The sequence below is a fragment of the Acomys russatus genome, chromosome 20 (assembly GCF_903995435.1).
Source record: "Acomys russatus chromosome 20, mAcoRus1.1, whole genome shotgun sequence".
Lineage (NCBI taxonomy): Eukaryota > Metazoa > Chordata > Mammalia > Rodentia > Muridae > Acomys > Acomys russatus.
Window position 1 is genome coordinate 44,920,335 of NC_067156.1, and position 20,339 is coordinate 44,940,673.

Below are 20,339 nucleotides of genomic sequence, written 5' to 3' on the forward strand. Positions count from 1 at the left end.
GAGAAACATAATGGAAAAAAATAGGAAGAAAAAATTGAAATTCCTTTTCTATAAAACGCTCTTGGCGGAGCTGAGCATCATCCTTGACAGCAGTTCAAAGCCACCCCTCCCAAGCCTGCAGTGCAGGAATACGATAGCAACTTGTTTCTAGATAGCAACTTGTTTCTAGATTCCCGGAACAGGAGTGCTTCCCTCCTCTTTTGCTCCATACTTACTGCTATTGACAGGGGGGCACGTTTCGCAGGGGTTTCCCCAGGCCTTCCCCAGGGAGCAGCAGCAGGAGGAGCGACTGACGCCTACCCCGACCTCTGTGTTGCAGGACAGACTCCCGTCCCCTCGAGGACCAAACTTCAGGTAGCAGTTGCCCACACGGTTGTCTGCAGAGTGACAGAAGGGCTTAAAGAGGTCCCCGATATGGAAGAAAGTACTCAGGAAGACATTCAAAGGTCGAAGTTCAAGGCTGTGCACACCAACATAGGAGATACGTCCCAATCCTAGCCCGATACAATATTTTGCTTTTAAACTTTGAAGATGGAGTCAACCTTAAGAAGTGACGACAGGCTGCAGTCACTAGAAACCACAGACTGTTTTCCAAATATTCATAGACTAAATGAAACAGCAGGGCACTTATTTGGAGATGCTCTGGACATTTCAAGTAATGTGACTATAAGAGAATGGGGCATAATTCATCTGTATCATGAGTTTGTGAAGAAGTGGAGACGTACCTAGCATAACTTAACTGAGCCTGCAACAGGCTAATGACATCATTCTGCTCTGCTTTCACCTGCATTCTCCAATGGTTTTATCTCCATCTTCACTGCAGCATTTGCAGACTGTCGAAAGCCTGTCAAACTAGATCTCACTGGTGAGAGAATCTGCTGCTCCAAAGCCCATCCTGTATTTACAGTTGCCATCGTGAACCAGGGCTTTACATCATACTTTTTTCTTTTACTCCTGAGTGATCTCTCTGACCTTTCTTCTGAGTTCTACACCTTTCTGCATATTTCTTTCTTACGCATTATTAGTTATTTCCAAGTTATCCTTTCTATCAGTTAAGTTGGATACTCTTTGCTCCACATACAGTCCTATTCCACGTCTCCATCTCCCTCAGTCCCGGGGGGTTTTCAATCTATGGACGTTTCCATCTTTTCCAGCCATCCAGCCTCGCCGCCATTTCTGATCCTCTACTTCCATACCCTCTTCACACCATTAATAATAAGGCTTGATAACTTCTATCTTCAAAAATGTACCTTGTCACTGACCTCACCGGTGCTTTGTCCCCTTAAGCCTGAATTTCACATACCAGCATCTTTTTTAATTTTTATTTTTAACCCACACTATTACAATGGTTTACTAACTCAGATCTCAGCTTTCATCCCTGGCCCAAGTCCGGACTGTTTTTTGCCTTTGTTGCCAAAGTGATTTTTCAGAATTGCTCTAGGCCAGGCCACCCCCAAGAGGTGTCATCCCAACCAGAGAATTTTGAAAGCCTTTATGGGTTCACAAAGTACCTTTCACTTCTGGCTGCACACAGCACAACCATCTGGCTGCCTCCCATTATACCTCACTATTTTCGCTTGGTTCTGCTGCCAAGTCTTGGGTACACAGAACTGAGTTAACTCATGGTCCCTCCCCTGTTAGGTTGGAATTCACTCAGTATCTCTTCTGTTCTCTTTCCCATCTTTTAGCTTTAGTCACCATTCCTGTTTTTCAGATGCCCCGCTAGGAGCTCTGGCACATGTTCTCATAAAATAGTATTAATGTGCTCACTTGAAATGTAAATAAAGGACACTGCTGTCATGTATCTGAGAGTGTCTTTTCACACTTGCTTTGTGGACAAAACTGCATGAGTTCTGTGGTGTCCGAGTGCTTATGATTCTTGCTTCTGTTGGGAGATGAGGGTTTACTCTGCAGCACAGGCTAGACAATCCTTCTGCCTCAGCTTCCTGCGAGCTCAAAGTGCATTTAAAAAATATGTACAGTTCACTAAATTGGTTCCTAAGTCTGTGTCACCACAAATAATACTTCAGTGGAAGTCTTACACACATCTATGAAAGTCAGAGTGTTAATATCTTTGGCATATAAAACCAGGACAGAAAATTATGGTTCATATATCCTTGAGAAGATCATTGACCTTTAATATTTGCATTCAATGGATCTTTTTCTTAATGTTTTAAAGTAATTTTAAATAGTTTACAGAAGATTAAGTCTATCTATACTGAAAAAAATTCATTATTTTAGTAAGGATTTAGTCATGAATAACTCAAACATCTACTGCACCCCTTCTTGGCTTTGCACTCAAAACTTTTCTTTGCATTATAAACTTGGAATCACCTAAAGTGTTTCTTAAGTCAATTTTTCTTTAAATGAATGATAGCAAATACATATGGTTCACTGTCACTAGGATTCAAATGTACAGCTCTGTCTATATGACTTTATTTCTTTTAGCTTTCACTTACCAACACAACCCACACCAGTGGGGTTCAGCTGAAAGTCAGGGGGGCAGTTACACTCGTAGCGACCAGGCGTGTTCACACATAGGCCATTGACACAGTTTATGGGATCTGCACACTCATCAATATCTATGAACATTTAAGATGCACATGTTAACATAGGAGCTTTTACATACAAAGTGCTGTTCCAAGGAACTGAGCGGGTCTTTCCTGCAAGTCATTAAAGATCACTATGAAGGACTCAGCCAAATGAAAATAAAGATTCATAATAAACCTGAAATAGGTTCTCCAATGGTGAAGATTTTATGTATGGGCTCTGCACGTGTGCATGGTGTATACTTGTGTGTGTGTGTGTGTACACGTGCATGCTGTATATGTGTGTGTGTGCATGTGTGCATGGTGTATATGTCTCTGTGTGTGTGTGTGCATGGTGTATATGTCTGTGTGTGTGTGTGTGTGTGTGTGTGGTGTATACATCTCTCCCCCCCACCCCTGTGTGTGTGAGAGAGAGAGGGGGGGATGGAGAAAGATATGGAGGGGGGAAGCGCATATATATGCTCTTGTGTAGAGTGAGACACCAGGATTATACTATATAGCCCTAGCTCACCTGAAATTCATTATGTAGACCAGAAAGGCCTGGAGCTCATAGAAAATGATATTTTCAAGAATGCCATTTGATATCTTAATATATAAACAACAATTATATGTTGCCATTCTGAGGAAGAAGACTTATCTGCTTTTAAAAAGATTAAAGGTTTAAGAAGCGCCACAGTTCAGAACGGCTGGTCCGCCTACACAAAACTTCACTGAGATGCATGGACCTTAGTTCTAGTTCATTTTAGTGTGTGTTGTTTTTCACTTGCAAGGTTTGCTTATAGTAAATTTTATTAAAAATAAGAAAACATGATATATATGTAAAATTTTACATATGCTCACGTACATATATGAAAGTTGCTAATTTGTGTTAAACAATGTTGTTTATCTAAACATGAATACATTCCAGAGTAGAAAGTAAATGTATCAAAATGTGCTTTTCCCTTTTGGAAACATGCACAGCCTGTTGCACAGATAACTCAAGAACATTTTGAAGAGTTTACATATTTAGCATAGGATACTTAAGCCAAGCAATGAGTACACAGTTGATCCTGGCTGTCAGTACCTGTGCAGTTTCCTCCCGTCCTGTCCAGTTCATAACCATCATCACAGATACAGTGAAACATCCCAGGCAAATTGTTACATGTTCCAAAGACACAAATATTTTGGAAGGAGCATTCATCAATATCTAAAGACAAAAAAAAAAAAAAAAAAAAAAAAAAAATAGTAAGGTCATCTCTTTTTTACAAATATATTTAAGGGTTTTAATATATAACAATGACATTTTCTAAATTCTCAGATATTTATAAGCAGTAGTATTTTTTCTCTGTCATTTTTTCCATATAAATAGTATAAATAGAAAGTAGGGGATGTTTATCTATAAAATAAGATATGACAAGTACCACGTTGTTCAATGGTTATATTATACTTTCCCCTCCTTCTGCGGTTCTAAGGGCCTGAAACACAGGCTCACACATGCTAGGGAAGTGTTTTAACCACTGAGCTACACTTCAGACCTGAGCTTCTAATATTAAAACTGTGTGGATTACAACACACTCAAATAGGAAGGGCCAGCTTAGGCAGTATAAGTAGAATATACTCAGGAAGCAGAGGCAGGCGGATCCCTGTGAGTTCGAGGCCAGCCTGGTCTACAAATCGAGTCCAGGACAGCCAAGGCTACACAGAGAAACCCTGTCTAAAAACAAAAATTTTAATGCAAACCTATCAAATGACTGAAAAATTAAAGAACAAAAATCAACGAAAGATCCTAATTAGTACAAACACTACACATTTTGTAACTGGCAAAATGAAATATAAAGTTACATAACACTAGACATTAAATGTATTGGTAAAAAGTGTTTAACAAAAAAAAAAGTGTTTAACATTTTCACATTTTTATTTATTTTATAATCTGACCTACTACCACAAGATCACTTATAAAACACGTAGAGAAAACTGTTCCTTATACCATGAAATAGCATGGTCCATTACCCACAAATTACTATGTATTTTATTAAAATATCTCTCCTAACAGAGCTGGAGAGGCAGCTCAGCAGTTAAGACTGTGTGCTACTATATAGGGGGAGGAGGTCTCCCTCAGTCACAGACATAGGGGAGGGGAGAAGGAGAGAAATGGGAGGGAGGGAAGAATGGGAGGAAACAGGGGAAGGGCTAACAATCGAGATGTAATATGAATAAATTAATAAAATTAAAGAATGGGGGAAAAAAAGCTATTCACGCCTAAAAAAAAAAAAAAAAAAAAAAGACTGTGTGCTACTCTTCCAGAGGACCTGAGTTCGATTCCTAGCAGACACGGTGAGTGACTCACAGCCACATGTAAATCCAGCTCCAGGGATTTGATACCCCTCTTCTGGGCTACATGGGCACCAGCACTGGCACTCACAGGCACACACATACCACAGTCCTCCACAACATACATACCCATGTCATCAGAGATAAAAACTCAAAATATTTAACATGCAAATTACCCACATGTAACATTTTAGGCTAGATGAGAAAAGCATTCTTTTTTTTTTTTTTTAAAGAAAATTATTACGTTTATTTAGTGAGCATGTGCGTGTGTATGTGTGCATGCAAATGAGTGTGCACATCAGGGCTTGCACGTGGAGGTGAGAGGATGATTTGTGGAAATAAGCCCTCTCCTTCCATCACGTGCATCCCAGAGATGGACTTCCCGCCACCAGGCTTGGTGGCAAGCACCTTTACTTGCTGAGCCAATTTTGCAGGCTCCGGACAAGTCATTTCAATCTGCCGTTTGGAATCTTGAATTTAAATGGGTCTTCTGGTCATTTAAAATATTACACTAATTTGTTTCAACTATGTTAGGTTTAAGGTGCCCTTAAATGTTCAGGTAATATTCAAATGTATCTTGTCCTTTGCTAGAACAAGAAAAGTGTTCTCTTAGGAGAGAGAGCAACAGTTTCTTCATGTGGGTTGCAACTAAACTGTTGATAGTCTGTGGTTGGAAAGAGAATGGAGTCATCTAAGCACACACTTCACTCTTAAATGAGCCTCATCAAAAGCATCCCATTTATGCTAATGCAGCAGCTGGGTAAGATAGAGTATGTAGAAACATTGCCTTTGTACTATCAGCACTCAAAACTTCAAATGATGCAGAGTGTATTGCTCACAAAGGATGTCCTCCTCCCCAAGGGCCTCCACCTGCCTCCATGCACAGATGCAGTCCATACTGCTGAACAGGCAGGCAAACCTCACCGTCTCTCAGGCATCGTGTTGCTCTTATGGTCTCTCTGATGGGGGGCAGGGGGCGGGGGGGGGGTGGGCTGAGGTTGGGTTTTCAGAATCCCCAGCATAGTTGGTGTTTGCTTGATATTGATGATGTGTTTGTGTATCTGTGCTTGCCTTTTCTTTAGAACTGTTGTGGTGGGGGAAGGGCCTGAAATCTGTTTCTTTTTTATCATCTTTGCCTCACAGTTAGTTTGAGGGGAGAAAGGAGAAGGAAGAAGATGGGCCTGAGTAAGAGTTGAGGGGGCCACCTTCTTCTAAGATTATTTTTGTAGGGTTCATATGAACGACAGATTTTGCTAAAGCTCTATGGTCTCACAACAAAAGTAAATTCTTTTCAATCTTTATTTGTATTGTATGTCCTATAGCATGCAGATGCCCAAACTACATGTTACGTGAATTCAATCTCAAACTTGACAGAAAATCCAATCCCCCTCCTTGGACAAATAGAATACTAGACACAAGCCCCATGTTTAAGGAAAAATAAATGACTTTTTTATTCTTTACTCTTGAGAAGAGGTGAACAAGTCCGTGATGGGTGTGTGAGCCTCCCAGTCTCCGAGATAACACACCACAGACTCAAACATGAAAGGAAATGTTGGAAGTAAGCTACTTAGGCTTGTCCAAATGTAAAAAAATACAGGAGTCTGAGGCAGACAATCATAGATCACCATTAAAAAAACTGAAGAACTGGTCACTTGTCATTTATCTAGTGGCACGAGAAGAAAAAAGAAACAGTGTTTAAAAAAGAAAAGGGGATGAGGAGGAAGAAAAGGAAGGAAGAAAGAAGAAGAGAAAAAGTAGGAGGAAGAGGAGGAAGAAGAAAAGAAGAAAAGGGAGAGAAGGAGGAGGGGGAGGAGGAGGAGGAAGGGATGGAGGAGGAAGAGGAGGAGGAGGAGAAGGAGGAGGAGAAGAAGAGGAAGAAGCAGCGGCCAAACTTCCAACAATGGCTCTTTGCCAGACAAATTTCATAAGAGATGAAAGCCGGCCTTCTTCATTACTCATTCCACACCATAATCCACACTTAAACGAGTGGCTTTTATATGTGCAGCATGTGCTATGTACTCTGCTTCCAGGTGGAGCCCATTCCAGCCCCTTTCATGGTTTCATTTGCTGTAGCTGATCCAACTGGAAAATGAATTGGATGCCTGGCGACCCACCTTGGCAGGACCTGCTGTCTGAGGCTGGGGTGAAGCCCATCTCACACTCGCAGCGGTAAGCTCCCGGGACGTTCAGGCACTGGCCATTCTCACAAAGGTTTATATTTTCCGCACACTCGTCAATGTCTGCAGAGTAAAAAAGGCATCTCTGTTAAGTTCCAAGTTTCACCACACGTTTTCTTCCCAATGAAGTCGGTTTTAGTGGCTGGAGTTGGTGTTCATTAATACAAAGCAGCAGCTTGCCCTGTTCGCTGGAGTTAGGGTGCGCAGCCTGGGATCAGAGCTCCTTAACTTATACCGCAACAGTCAGCTACAATATAGATTGGTGGGCTCTCTCTGTTCTCCTTAATACGCATTGATGAATCAATATTTAAGCAATATTCACAGATATGACCAAGAGCTCTGGAGTTACATTCATTCATTTGAAAACACAGCAATGCACCTCCCCAATTCCTTAGCTGAAGCATCATTGAGGAAATTAGACACATTGTGGCACCATTGTCTGATCAAAATATCATAGGCAAACATTTTTCATAGACCTTCAAGACAATTTACTTAATTCTATGAGTCATCAAAGGGAAGGAAGGGCAGAAATCAGTGTGTACTGAGCGTGGTAGGATGGCAATTACCCAGGGCATTGTTTTCATTGAGTTCACCAGGAGGATCTGGTCTTTTTTTCCTCAGCAGCCAGAATTGTTTCACTGCAGAGTGTTTGCAACCAAAACCATTCTTTCTTTGATGCCACAGCACAAAGTCCAGGATTTTACATAACCAATACTTTAAAGAGAGGGAGTGCCAAGTAAACACACTCTCTTAAGGGGGCACCTGAAACCAAGGAGTCTGCACTCTGCGTGAGTAACTACAGATTTCGTCTTGTGAGACTAAAGTGTGAATGAACATCAGCTTAGAGGCGCCTAGCTTGTAAACCAAAAATCATCTTGCCTGGAAGGATGATTCACACCCAGTCTTAAATCTGGGTGTAATGAGATAACAGCCGTAGGGGAGGGGCAGGAGGGAAAGCACAACCAGACTCTTACTTGGTGGTTGCCAGAATCCTTTGCTCTTATTATTCCATTTGATCCTTTCAAAACTGGGAGAAAAAGCTAGTGAGACTTGGAGGAGGAGAATAAGCATCGCTGACGACGTTATCTTCGTGTGAGACATTACACATCCCGTCCACAAGATCCAAGGAGTTCCCCCGGATCATCCACTTAGTGATTAAAAAAAAAATGCTGCCATGGCCACTATCTCTATTTTAAAATGAGAAGAGCTGAAGACACACCGGCTACTCATGTGCTTAGGTTCACACAGCAGGGTAAGCAAAGAGGGACTGTGGACTAAGGTGCTGTTTTACCCAAAGCCTAGACTTCCCTGATCATTCTTTATTAAGGAGTAAGAGAAAATGATAGCCATTACAGAACATTACTTTTAAAACGTCCATCAGTGCCCTGGAGGCCTTTTCAGGCTTCTGCGTTTAATGGATGAAAAAGGTGTGCGCTCAAGTATAAATGCAGCGACAGTCATGCTAGCCTTCATAGATTTCTGTCACTCACCTGAGCAAGTGAAGCCATCTCCTGTGAAGCCCTCCGAGCAGGCGCATCGGTATGAGCCCGGGGTGTTTACGCACTGGGCGTTTATGCTACACTGGTGGGTTCCATTCGAACACTCGTCCAGATCTGTGTGGCAAATGAGCACAGAGAGAAGGTCAGAGGGGAAGATGGCAGAGTCTAGTGCAAGGACGAGGAAGGAGGACCTTACAGAGTAGAAGGGGAGAGGGGTGTTTCTCATAGAGAGCCACACATACGGGGGTCACTAGAGAGGGAAAGTACGGAACGTGGCACCCACAGCAGTTGGAGAAGCAAACCATAGTATAGGGGACAGAGTAGTGAAAGCTGAAGCTAAGGGAAAAAATGCTACAGGGACTTGACTTGGAAACTGTGGAAGCTGGGCTCGTCCTAAATTTAAAGAGTTAAATGCCAATTGTGAAAAGAGGTCTAAGTTTCTTGCTTATGCTCTCAGGAGAACAAGAGGAAGGAGGGTCAGGGAGTGGCTGTAGGAGAGAGAGAGAGAGAGAGAGACAGAGAGAGAGAGAGAGAGAGAGAGAGAGAGAGAACAAAAGGGAAGAGGAAAAGGGGAAGAGGAAGGGGGGAGGAGGAGAGGGGACAGAGCAGGTAGAGGGAGAGAGGGCAGGGGAAGGAAGTGCCTGAGGGTGGGAAAGGATCACCAGGTCTGGGCTCACAGGTACCTCAGCCTTGTAAAATCTCCTCCTGGGGCAGGCAGTCTTGTCATAGTTGGCCAGACTAACCGATGGGCACGAAGCACGTAAAATGAAAAGCAAAAGAAAAACAGCAGACACATGGGGCAAGGAGAAAGGGACCAAGGAGAGGCCTGGAAAGTCATGGGATGGATGCTAGCGGGAGTGGCTGGCCTGGAAATGGGTTTCCACTAGACCCGAGGAAGCCGGCATAGGGTGTGACACAGCAGAATCACTCGGAAACTATAACACATAATCTCCAGCTGGCTTTAAATAGTTGACAAGCGTGAAATACTTGGATGGATAGGCAAGCTTCACTCAAGTTAATTTACACTACTGGTAAGAGATATTAAGGGGTGTTGGTTTAATCCTTACTGTGGGCCTGTACGCTTTTACTGAGGCGTTGCCATGAGGAGGACAGCTCTGATGGCGTCTCTTCTCGTTCTACTTCAAATTGACCCGCTTAGTGTTTCCAGCTGGAAATGTTCTTTATCGTCACAGCACGAGCATATTAAACAGCTCCATGAATGACAGCCAGGGTAATAAGCCAGTCCCCTGCCTTGGGGCTATACAATATTCGGGGCTTCAGCTCAAGAGTTACAGAATAGGCAATAGATTTCCCTGTTCTCCCTTTTACAACTTAGCCTTCTCAAGAAAGTACTCAGCATTGCCCGTAAGAACAATCCTACCTACCAAGGATTGCCCGCTTACTCCCGGTTTAAGGCCATAGTGAAAAACCACTTTGTTTCCTCTATTTATCTCACTGGCTTTCAAATCGGACTGATTTCTCTATGAAAAGACTGGGAAAAACACATTAGCTGTTTTTCATGTTACAGCTGTTTAGATCACTGGCTGCACATCAAATATTTTTTTTTTAACTGAGCAACATGTATGAAAAAGGCAGATGGCAAAGCATCCTGTTGTAATTTGACCATTTATGTTAAAGCTAGGGAAATGCCCAGGCAGGAATTATCCCTACAAGCAAAGATAGATTTGATTTATGAGAGATTTATGAGATGATTTATGAGAGAGAAAATGCTCCTGCTAGCCGTGTGGCATAACGAGAGCGCAAAGAAGAGGCATTAGGGACACGGGCCCTTCCAGAAGGGTCTTTTTGTCTGCAAGCTCACCAATACATTTGATGCCGTTTCCCACCCAGCCCTCTCGGCAGCTGCATTTGAAGCTTCCAGGAACATTCAGACAGGAGGCGTGCATGTCGCAGTTGTGGGCACCAATTTCACACTCGTCCACATCTGAGAAACCGGAGGTGGAAAAGAAACGGTAAGGCACAGGAGGATGAATTCTGCTCCCAAGTATGTTCCCAAAAAGACAATTTAGGATAAACACAGGACTGTACAGGAAAAAAAAAAAAAAAAAAAAAAAAAAAAAAAAAACACACACTGACATCACTTTTGTGTTTTACTCTTTTTAATTCCAGTGAGATGTAAAACTTCATGACCCTGACCAGACAAGTCCTTCCCCACAAGAACTCACTAGCCACTTCCTGCTGCAATGAGAAACTGCAGCTGTTGTCGCCTGCGGATATGAGTGACAGCTCCCACATGCTAAAAGCCTAGACAAAACTCCGTGGGGTGACTATGGAGACACAAACTGTGTAGATTTGGTCTCCCAAAGCTTTCGTGAATGTGATTTGTCTGTTCTAACAGCTCACTGACTACTGCACACAGTACCAGCTTCTATCCCCTTTAATAGCCCAGTCCTTGACTGTGACATCTCCTAGTCCTCCCTGTACATGAAGGGCAGAAAAAGTCCAAACAGAACCTAAGAATGTGTTGTCAGTTTAACACTGCAAATCAAATGAAAAACTAGATCGTGGGAGGTGCTGTTTCTCAACCTGTAAGTCACAACCCCTTCAGGACTGGACTGACCTCTAAGGCCAGCAGAAAACACAGATATTTGCATCATGACTTGTAACAGTAGCAAAATCACGGTTATGAAGTAGCAATGAAAATAGTTTTATGATTGGTGTCACCATAACACGGAGGAACTGTACTAAAGGGCCACAGCCTTAGGAAGGTTGAGAACCGCTGCTTTGATGTTCCTACTTTACATGGGTCCCCCATTTGGGCTGCAATTAAGCTGAACAACTGAATGATGCTGGAAGAGCCACCAGGTGCAGGGCAGACTCACCATTCTTTCTGCCCTACTGGGTGGCTCAGGCAGTATGCACCTTAGAGGTAACGCGTGGTATAATTAAGAGTCAGTTACTCATGACACTGGTACTCACCTCCTGGTTGACTGGGCCCTAGGATGCATGGGTCTGAGGATGTTGAATGCTAAAATGATGCATGCCCACGAGACCTGTGAGGCTGCAGCTGAGCGTTCAACATGGGTTGAATCTTACCTGTGCATCCGGTGGTCCCCTTCTTCACTGAATAGCCTAGCTGACAGTGGCAAATGAAAGAGCCCTTTGTGTTTTCACATTCTCCAAACATGCAGATGTTGGGATTCAAGTCGCACTCATTCACATCTGGAAAATGCATTTTCTGGTTACTATTGCTTACCACAGTAAATTTAAAAAGCCACCTTCTAAGCTGAATAACACAGGGATGAAATAAACTGATAAAATTTAAAATACAGTCCATTTGAAAGACTTGTACTGCAGGTAGATACCCATGTACTGCAGGTAGATACCAGTGCACTGCAGGTAGATACCAGTGCACTGCAGGTAGATATATGTGAACTGCAGGTAGATACCCATGTACTCCAGGTAGATACCTCTGTACTGCAGGTAGATACCCATGTACTGCAGGTAGATACCAGTGCACTGCAGGTAGATATATGTGAACTGCAGGTAGATACCCATGTACTGCAGGTAGATACCAGTGCACTGCAGGTAGATACCTGTGCACTGCAAGGAGATACCTATGAGGTAGGCGATTTCTGGGTCCCAGCTGTGACTGAGGTGCTATGGTCAGTGGATAGTTGCTGAGAGAAGAAGAAGCACTCTCTTGTGGAGGATGTGGTCACCAGTAGGACTCCTGAACTCCAGTGGCTGGCCCTATACCCTTGCACATATGGGCAGCACTAAATGGACTGTTTGGGTTTTGCCAAAAACATAAAAATGAAGTTGAGAGGGAGACATGTTTGAGGAGATATGGAAAGAGACGGGCGTGGGGGTAAATATGATTCTATTTCAACTCTGTAGGAAGGTCTCAAGAATAAGGAGTAATTACAAAAATTATCATTTGATTCTGATACCCACCAATGCACGTTTTCATGTCCATCGAAGCCATGAAGCCATCGTAGCAGAGGCAGCGATACTCCCCAGGAATGTTGGTACACTGGCCGCCGTCACAGATATCAGGATTGTTTTCACATTCATCGATATCTGATGACACAAAGTTAATGTCCAGTGAAAGCAAGAATGTCTCTTTCATTGGTCCCAAATTCATTTTCTCCATTCAGCTCTACTTGACAAAGTAAAGAGCAATCACCACATGCATATTTTTATCTTTTCTGTACCTGCACATGATCTCCCATCCGGCATCAGCGCGTACCCCTCACTACAGCTGCACTCGTAGCTCCCTTCTGAATTGGTGCACTGGGTGTCACAGCCTCCGTTCATTATCATACATTCATCGATATCTGTGCAGACATTACACAAACATATTAAATGCCAACTCTACATCCATACATAGGAATGGCCATGTATGCCTTCTTTTTAAACAGAAAATGCTTGATCAGCTTTGGATTTGTCTCCATACTATTTGTACAGATTTAAGGTCACACCATTAGTCTCCCTTAGTCGTTTTTACTTTCTTCTGTATAGCATTCTATTTAGTGCACTGTGTAAGGAGTAAGGAACTCAGAAATATGGTAGCTCTAGATGGGTGTGGTGGTGCGTGCCAGTAATCTCAGCACTCAGGGAGGCAGAAGCAGGTGGGTCTCTGAGTTCGAGGCTAGCCTGGTCTACAAAGTGAGTCCATGACAGCCAAGGTTACACAGAGAGCTCCTGTCTCAAAAACAAACCAACAAACCAAAAAAGAAATATAGTTTCTGCAAAACCAATAGGCCTCTGGTCCCTGTATTTATAGTACATTCATTTATAGTACAAAGGACTCCCTTTTTGGATATATTTGGTGCTGGAGCTTGGTGCTCTGAGAGGTGGGGATGCAGCCCTGTGTGGGCCACCCTTACCTGTACAGCCTTGGCGGTCTGGCGTGGCCTGATAGCCAGGATTGCAAGAACACTGGTACGTTCCAATCATGTTCACGCATTTGCCATTTCTACAGAGATTGTCGCTCAAGGAGCACTCGTTAATATCTATAAACGACAAACAGAATCATTCTTTATGTCAGAGCAGAATTACAGGAGCCTCTAAAAGCAGGCTTCAGTCGCCTGAGTAGGGAACTGGATAATCTAGCATCTTTGGTGAAAAAGTTGGGGGCTCTATTCACTTATTTCTGAGACCAGGTCTTTCTGTTGTGTTGGAAGGATTCCCTTCTCTGTCTATAGTTTCCAAACTCCAGGTATAGGGTCTACAACTAGCCCTTGAAATCTGTATAACACAGCTGAGCAATTTTTAATGTTATCTAATGTTAATTACAATTACATAGCCACATGCAGCTAGTCATTTCCATCACAGAGTGCATAGACATAGTGTGTGTGTGCCTCAAATGAAGCTTACTATTGTTTATTTTAAGGGATTATACTGCTGCACCAACATGGCCCTCAATAGCTGTTCAGGTGATGCCTACGCAAATTGAACTATCCTGAAAGAAGAGGCCGGTTCCAGAGAATAGAGTTATGGTGGTTAAGATCCTTGTGTGTTTGTTTTCATCAAGCTGTTTATGAGCCTGCCTATGTGGAACTTCAGTCTATAATTGTTAGTTGAAAACAATCTGACACTTATAAGATGCATAAATACCTTTTTAAAAACTCATGCAAAAATATGTAGAGTAAATTAGTAAATTCCTAGAGAGCACCCAGAAGATGGCAGACTGACTCATTTCTATATGCTCTTCAGAAGGAACATAAGTTAGACAGAGTGACCACAGCGAGTAGAAGGATACAACAGGAAATTGCTTTGGACTCACACAATCACCTAGAAGATTATGCGAGATAAATTTATGCTTACATTTATTAAGTATGCATACTATAAAACACTTATTTTAAAATATACATTGCTCGCTTGAGGGGTACTTTATTTCAGCCACAAAGTTGATGAATGCCAAGCAACAAAAAAAGTAGACTCAGGTTCTTAAATCACTATATTGCAGCATGTCCAGCCATGAGTTCTCCAATCAGCAGTGTAAAATCATCTTTTGGACCACTATTAAAAAAAAAGCATTCTTAACTTTAAATTCATTCTTCTGAAAATGTCTGCTTACTGTGTTGTTTAAGGTTCATTTCATGGGCCAGCACAGAACTCTGCGCAGCTTAACAATAAGCTGTATGTGCGCCGATGAGCTGTGCTCAGACAGCTCTGAGGAAGAGCTCTCCTCAAGAAGATATCTCCTGGCTACATCAGTACCAGTCAGCAAGTGCACTGGACCATGGTAAACCCTCTGTGGAGCTGCAAGGCAGTAGCTGGAATGAAGAAGTGCTCCAAACACACTCCTGTCACCTCTGCCATCCTTACTGAACATGGAGGTAGTAGGAGACCATGAGGAGGCATCAGGGGAGTTCTGTGGTCACATGTGGGTGTGAGACCTGGGTCACGCAGGGACTCTGATAGAACATGGAATGGACAGGGAGCAGGTGTGTGGGCAGCACAATAACCCGGAAGTGGCCTGGGCAGCTTACTCACCACCCTGCCTAGACAGTGAAACTTATAACCTTGCATTAGAGGTCTTTGCATGGAAAGTGGCCCAGCGCCCAACATTCTAGACGCTGGATAGGGGGAGTTTGGATTTGCAGGTTGTATTGAGCCACAGTATGAGGTACATTCACTAGAAATGACCCCCTGATCTTTACCCACTGGATTCTATAGGAAGGGGAAAGAACTCACCCACACAGTCCTCACGGGATGGCGACAGCTCGTGTCCCAGTGGGCAGTCACACTGAAAGCTGCCCTCAGTGTTCACACAGGTGCCACCCCTACAAAGGAGAGGGTCACGTTCACATTCGTCAATGTCTGAAAAGTAAAAACGTGAGAGTCATTAAAGAACTCGGAGGAAAATGTCCTTTCACATATAGCACGGGAGAGAGGATGTTAGAAGGCAAGCATGTGGCTCAAACATAAAGGCACATCTAATCAGAGGTGGGGTGAGCTTTACTTTGTGTTTCAGTATGAAAATTATGACACTTCTACTCTCAATACACTAAGTCATTGAAAATGTTTCATGTACCCAAAAAAAAAAAAAAAAAAAAAAAAAAAAAAAGTTCCTAGAGGTGACCTTTACAACATTTCCTTTATATCACATGGATTCAGGGTTCATATCCTGTTTCTCAGTCATTTAGTGTTTAGGGCTTGAATTCAACTAGAAAAAGAAATCTTAAAACTTCTACGTGATTATAGTTGGGAGTGTCCAATCTGTGGCCCTTGGCTGCATGCAGCCCAAGACAGGCATGAGTGCAGCCCAGCTCACTGTACATGACAATGCCCTGTTGCAGTGTGAGAAGACTGGACCCCTGAGAATGGCAAAATCATCGCATGTGTTAACTCCCGTAAGCCACTCACGTGAAATAGGGACCCAAATGTTTTTTAGTTTCAGAACTCTAGGGCATAACTCTCATGGGACTGGCAAGACAGAACAAAGGGTCACCACAATGCTATCCATTTTAGGTAAAATCCATCCTGGGTAGTCTGTGTGTGTGTGTCTTCCAGCTCAGGGGAGGGATCTGTCTGCCCTTGACAGCTCTCCTCCGCCCTTGGCACACCTGTCGAGGGTGCTGCCGCAGCTCTGAAGTCAGCTGTGGTACAGTAGCTGAGGCTGCAAGTAGGTATGTTTCCAGGCCAGCGAGGAGAGACTGGCTCCACTCACCCATGCAATTCTTCATCATCATGAAGCCGCTCTCGTAGCCCTCAAAGCACTCGCATTCGAAGCTGCCTGGCGTATTGACACAGATGCCACTGCCACAGAGGTCAGGAGAGATCCTGCACTCGTCGATGTCTACTCTCCGTGTTCAAGACAAAGAAAGAGACAGAATGAACTAAGAGAGTGCTGGAGGGATGGGGCCCTCCAGGTGAGGGTCCTGGACACTTGACTAAGGGAAATCAGGGCCAAGAGGAGGAAGAAATGTTCTGAGGACATAGGGTGGAGTGGACCAGGCCTTCATCAGGCACATTCTTTTCTCCAACTGCCAAAACTGTCATGGTCAACCGGCAGGTAGGGCCTATGGGGACTGTGTGTCTTTGAACTCTGAAATGTGCCTTTCTCTTTGTGGCTGAGATGTAATAACGGGGAATAGACTGACCAACTCCTTTATGGCTCAAGTGAGGAGGCATTGTGCTCACAAGCAAGGAAGTCACAGCAATGCTCGGAGACCGTTCATTCTGCTGCCCCAGTCAAGGGTGGGAGCATGTGGACAGGGGACACTGGTGCTGAGCGGGGCTGCTGCCTGGCAGGACACAAGGCAGACATGGGACATAGTATATTCTTTAAGCCAGAGCATATGGACACAGCAGGGCCTTGGGGTGAATCTATTGTGAGATCTGTGCCACATTCGGACGAGAAGCACTTACATTTTTAAAAATAAAGAGAAACCATGTGTTTTTATTTTGCTATGTTTTCTATGTTACAGTTAGAATCATTACTACATCTGCACTCTCTCAGAAAGTTTAGAGAAACCTGTCCCACCTGTAACATATTTTCAGAACAGAAGTTGGGTCTACTCAAAATAAGTTGGGTCTACACTTAAAAAATATGAGCCATTTCTTTAAAAAAAAGTTAGAATAAAAGAAATGCTACACCACTGTCTAATTTTATTTTAAAATATTTATTTAATGGGGCAGGGTCTTTGGACTGCTTGAAATACCCTACATAGACCAGGAACTCACAGAGATCCGCCTGCCTCTTCCTGTTGAATGCTGGGATTAAAGGAACTTGTCAGCACACCAGGATCCTTTTGATGACATTTGTAGTCTTTCTGTGTAGGTTAATCAATGGACAACTGGCACATTTCTTTTGGGGAGATCTTTTGGTGGGGTAACAGTTTCTGCTTTCACTTTTTATTTCCTTCTCCACTTTATTGGCCCTACCCTAAACACCAAAGTGCTTTCTCTAAAATAAAAACCTCACTCACTGACACAATTTATCCTTCAATATCTGGTGGCAGCTGTGGTAAGCAGGGACAGTTTTGGGCGAATGCCAAGTGGTGGGAACGCCACATGGTAGAAGCATAGGCTCTGCGACAAGGTACCCAACAGCCCATCTTTCCTCCGCATTCAGGGTTTTGGAAAAACTCGATTATCTTCTCTATCTCCACTTTCCTGTTTCTAATAGGGCTTATTTCTAGAATGAAGAGGGCAGAGCGCTAAGAACAGTGGCACTTACGCACTGCTGTGTGTGTAGGAGTCATTCTCTGCTCCGAGATGGCATTTTGAGCTGGCACGTTGAGACACAAAGCTTTTGCCCTGAACCTGAAGCTTGTACAGAAATTCTAACTTTCAGGCTGTGGAATAACTGGAGAGAGGCAAAGGCAAGTGCAGAGGTGAGTGGTGACTGGCTTTCCAGGAGGAGAAAAGTACTAAGTAGTTGGCTGTAGAGGCTGACAATCAATGTAAGCAGGATGGGCCTGATTTCCCAGAAGAAATTGGCTATTGGCTGCTTCAAGAATGGGAGCCATATTTGACCACCTCCTCTTGGTTGGGAGGCCTGGTGGCACTCAAAGAAAGAATAAGCAGGCTACCAAGATGAGACTTGACAGCTTATGACCATATAGTGGGGGAGGAGGTCCCCCTCGGTCATGGACCTAGGGGAGGGGAATAGAGTGAAAGTGGGAGGGAGGGAGGAATGGGAGGATACAAGTGATAGGATACCAATTGAGTTGTAATCTGAATAAATTTATAAAATTTTAAAAAATTTAAAAACAAAGAATGGGAGCCAATCACATTGCAGTGGATTCATTACGGGTCCTTAAACAAGGCGGTGCTACCAATAACTGTCTCTTATGGTGGAAGGTGCTTGTTTGTGACATTAAGAAATTTATCTCATTGCATATTTCAAACAAGAGGCAAGGCTGAAGCTAGAGCCTCTGCTTTATTTCTTCAGGACCTCAATGGCTTGAGCCAAAAATGGCATTTAGATGAATTAGGGTCAATTTGAAATGTCCATGGTTGCAAAAATTAAGGATCTGGCTGTGGAAATCCAACAGATGGGAAGGCACTGGCGGGTCTGCCATGTAGCAGAGGCTGGTAGGTAGACAAAGACCTCTCTAGGAGGAAAGGCTCTCTTCTTCCTGCCCTCTTGCTCTGGGTAGAAAGCTGGTAGCAAGCTCTCAGATATCACCTATCTTTAGGGCATGCCCAAGATGCCTCAGCAAACATCAAAACTGCAAAATGAATGGCTGGCTAAGAAAAGGGTGTGAACGGAAGTCAGAAATCAGGATAGCAGGCAGAAAGAAGGGGGGCAAGGTAGGCAGAATGGCGGGTAGGGAAGGCAGAAGGGGGCAGGGCAGGCAGAAGAAGGTTAGGAAAGGCAGAAGAGGGGCAAGGCAGGCAGAATGGGGGATAGGAAGGCAGAAGGCGGGCAAGGGAAGGCAGAAGAGAGTGAGGGCAGGCAGAGAGGGCTGAGGGCTGAGGAATTATCTTGATCTTGGGCAGAAATTAAGGGAAAGTGAAGAAGGGACAAGACTGTGAGGACTGAAGGCCGTGGAGACTGATTCTGTGGCAGAAATGGAGAGGAGTGGAGAGACAGAGGGGGCAACTGCAAACAGAGGAAGATCCTGTAGGTCTCTTGACACTGGAGGAGGGACGAGGGTAGAAGAGGAACTTCCACTAGGGCAATGTGAGAGAGTAGGGGCCTGGAGTGAGCAGTGAGCAGGAAGGAGAGCTGTGAGGGTCTGGGACAGTTCAGAAGCGCTGAGAAGTACTGGGAGTGATGTAAAGCAAAAAAGTAGGAGGTTCCTATGCAGCTGTGAGGGCTGCTGAGGGTGAAGCTGGCATCCCTGAGAGCATCCAGCGATGGTGAGGGGGATGGAGGCTAAGGGCAGAGCAGCAAGACAAAGCAGAACTTGAGTGGTTGAAACAGATAGCATAGTCCAGGTTGTGCAGGCACAGGAAGCAGGCAAGGGAGACAGTTTAATGGGGCACGGTGAAGAAGGGACAGGTTAGAGGTCAGGAGATCCACATCTGCACATTCCATACACAAATGCAGGCACCCTTCCACCAGATGTGTTGGTGACACTGGACAAGCATTTGTAATAGGCTGCATGGCATCAAACAGGAGCATTTTAAAGCGCATCTCTTTGCAATCCAAAGCAGCTAAGGATGCTGTTTGCAGGCAAGGAACTTAAGTCGAAACATGCCTGTCACAAACTAAAACAACTACAAGTTCTTATAACAGGCGCAGACTCCTTTTTCTTCTTTTTAGGTTTTTCAAGACAGGGTTTCTGTGTGTAGCCTTGGCTGTCTTGGACTCGCTTTGTAAACCAGGCTGGCCTCGAACTCACAGAGATCCACCTGCCTCTGTCTCCCTGAGTGCTGGGATTCCAGGTGTGCGCAATCACACCTGACTAGGCACAGACTCTTAATGTCTACATTCTTTTAGTGCTCATATATTTAAAGATCATATATTTACATTAAAACAACAGAAGGGGGAGGGGAGGGGAAGGGAATGAAAGGGAAGGAGGGGCAAAGGGGCAAAGGGAGGGGAGAGGAGGGGGAGAAAAAGAGAGATTGTGTTCTTAATGAGAAGATGGACTTTTGAAGGCAGTATACTCAGGGCACAGGCCAGAGAGCTAGGGTTTATTACTGGAGAACAATACTCTTTACCTGTACAGTTCCTCTCCTCCATGTCAAGGGCGAAGCCATTGTTGCAACGGCATTTGAAGCTTCCAATTGTGTTTCTGCACTTCCCATAGGTGCACATCCCGGGAAAGGCTTTGCACTCGTTGATATCTGAAAGCGGAGCGAGGGGCGACTGTTGGGCTGGTTGACAGGGATGAGTTCCTCCATCTCCTTAATATAAAAACCTGTCCTCATAG

General features: G+C 43.9%; 1 protein-coding gene across 1 annotated transcript in view; it reads right to left on the bottom strand.

Moving 5' to 3' along the window:
* Positions 1 to 20,339, bottom strand: part of Fbn2 (fibrillin 2) — a 202,684-nt gene that overhangs the window by 48,820 nt on the left and 133,525 nt on the right. Inside the window, exons 25-37 of the mRNA XM_051163405.1 lie at positions 20,128 to 20,253; positions 16,178 to 16,306; positions 15,202 to 15,327; positions 13,389 to 13,514; positions 12,714 to 12,836; positions 12,454 to 12,579; positions 11,593 to 11,718; positions 10,358 to 10,480; positions 8,527 to 8,649; positions 6,974 to 7,099; positions 3,613 to 3,735; positions 2,460 to 2,582; positions 216 to 377 (exon numbers count right to left, since the gene is read on the bottom strand). Of these exons, the coding sequence (XP_051019362.1) occupies positions 216 to 377; positions 2,460 to 2,582; positions 3,613 to 3,735; positions 6,974 to 7,099; positions 8,527 to 8,649; positions 10,358 to 10,480; positions 11,593 to 11,718; positions 12,454 to 12,579; positions 12,714 to 12,836; positions 13,389 to 13,514; positions 15,202 to 15,327; positions 16,178 to 16,306; positions 20,128 to 20,253 (1,662 nt within the window). The remainder of the gene's footprint in view (positions 1 to 215; positions 378 to 2,459; positions 2,583 to 3,612; positions 3,736 to 6,973; positions 7,100 to 8,526; positions 8,650 to 10,357; positions 10,481 to 11,592; positions 11,719 to 12,453; positions 12,580 to 12,713; positions 12,837 to 13,388; positions 13,515 to 15,201; positions 15,328 to 16,177; positions 16,307 to 20,127; positions 20,254 to 20,339) is intronic.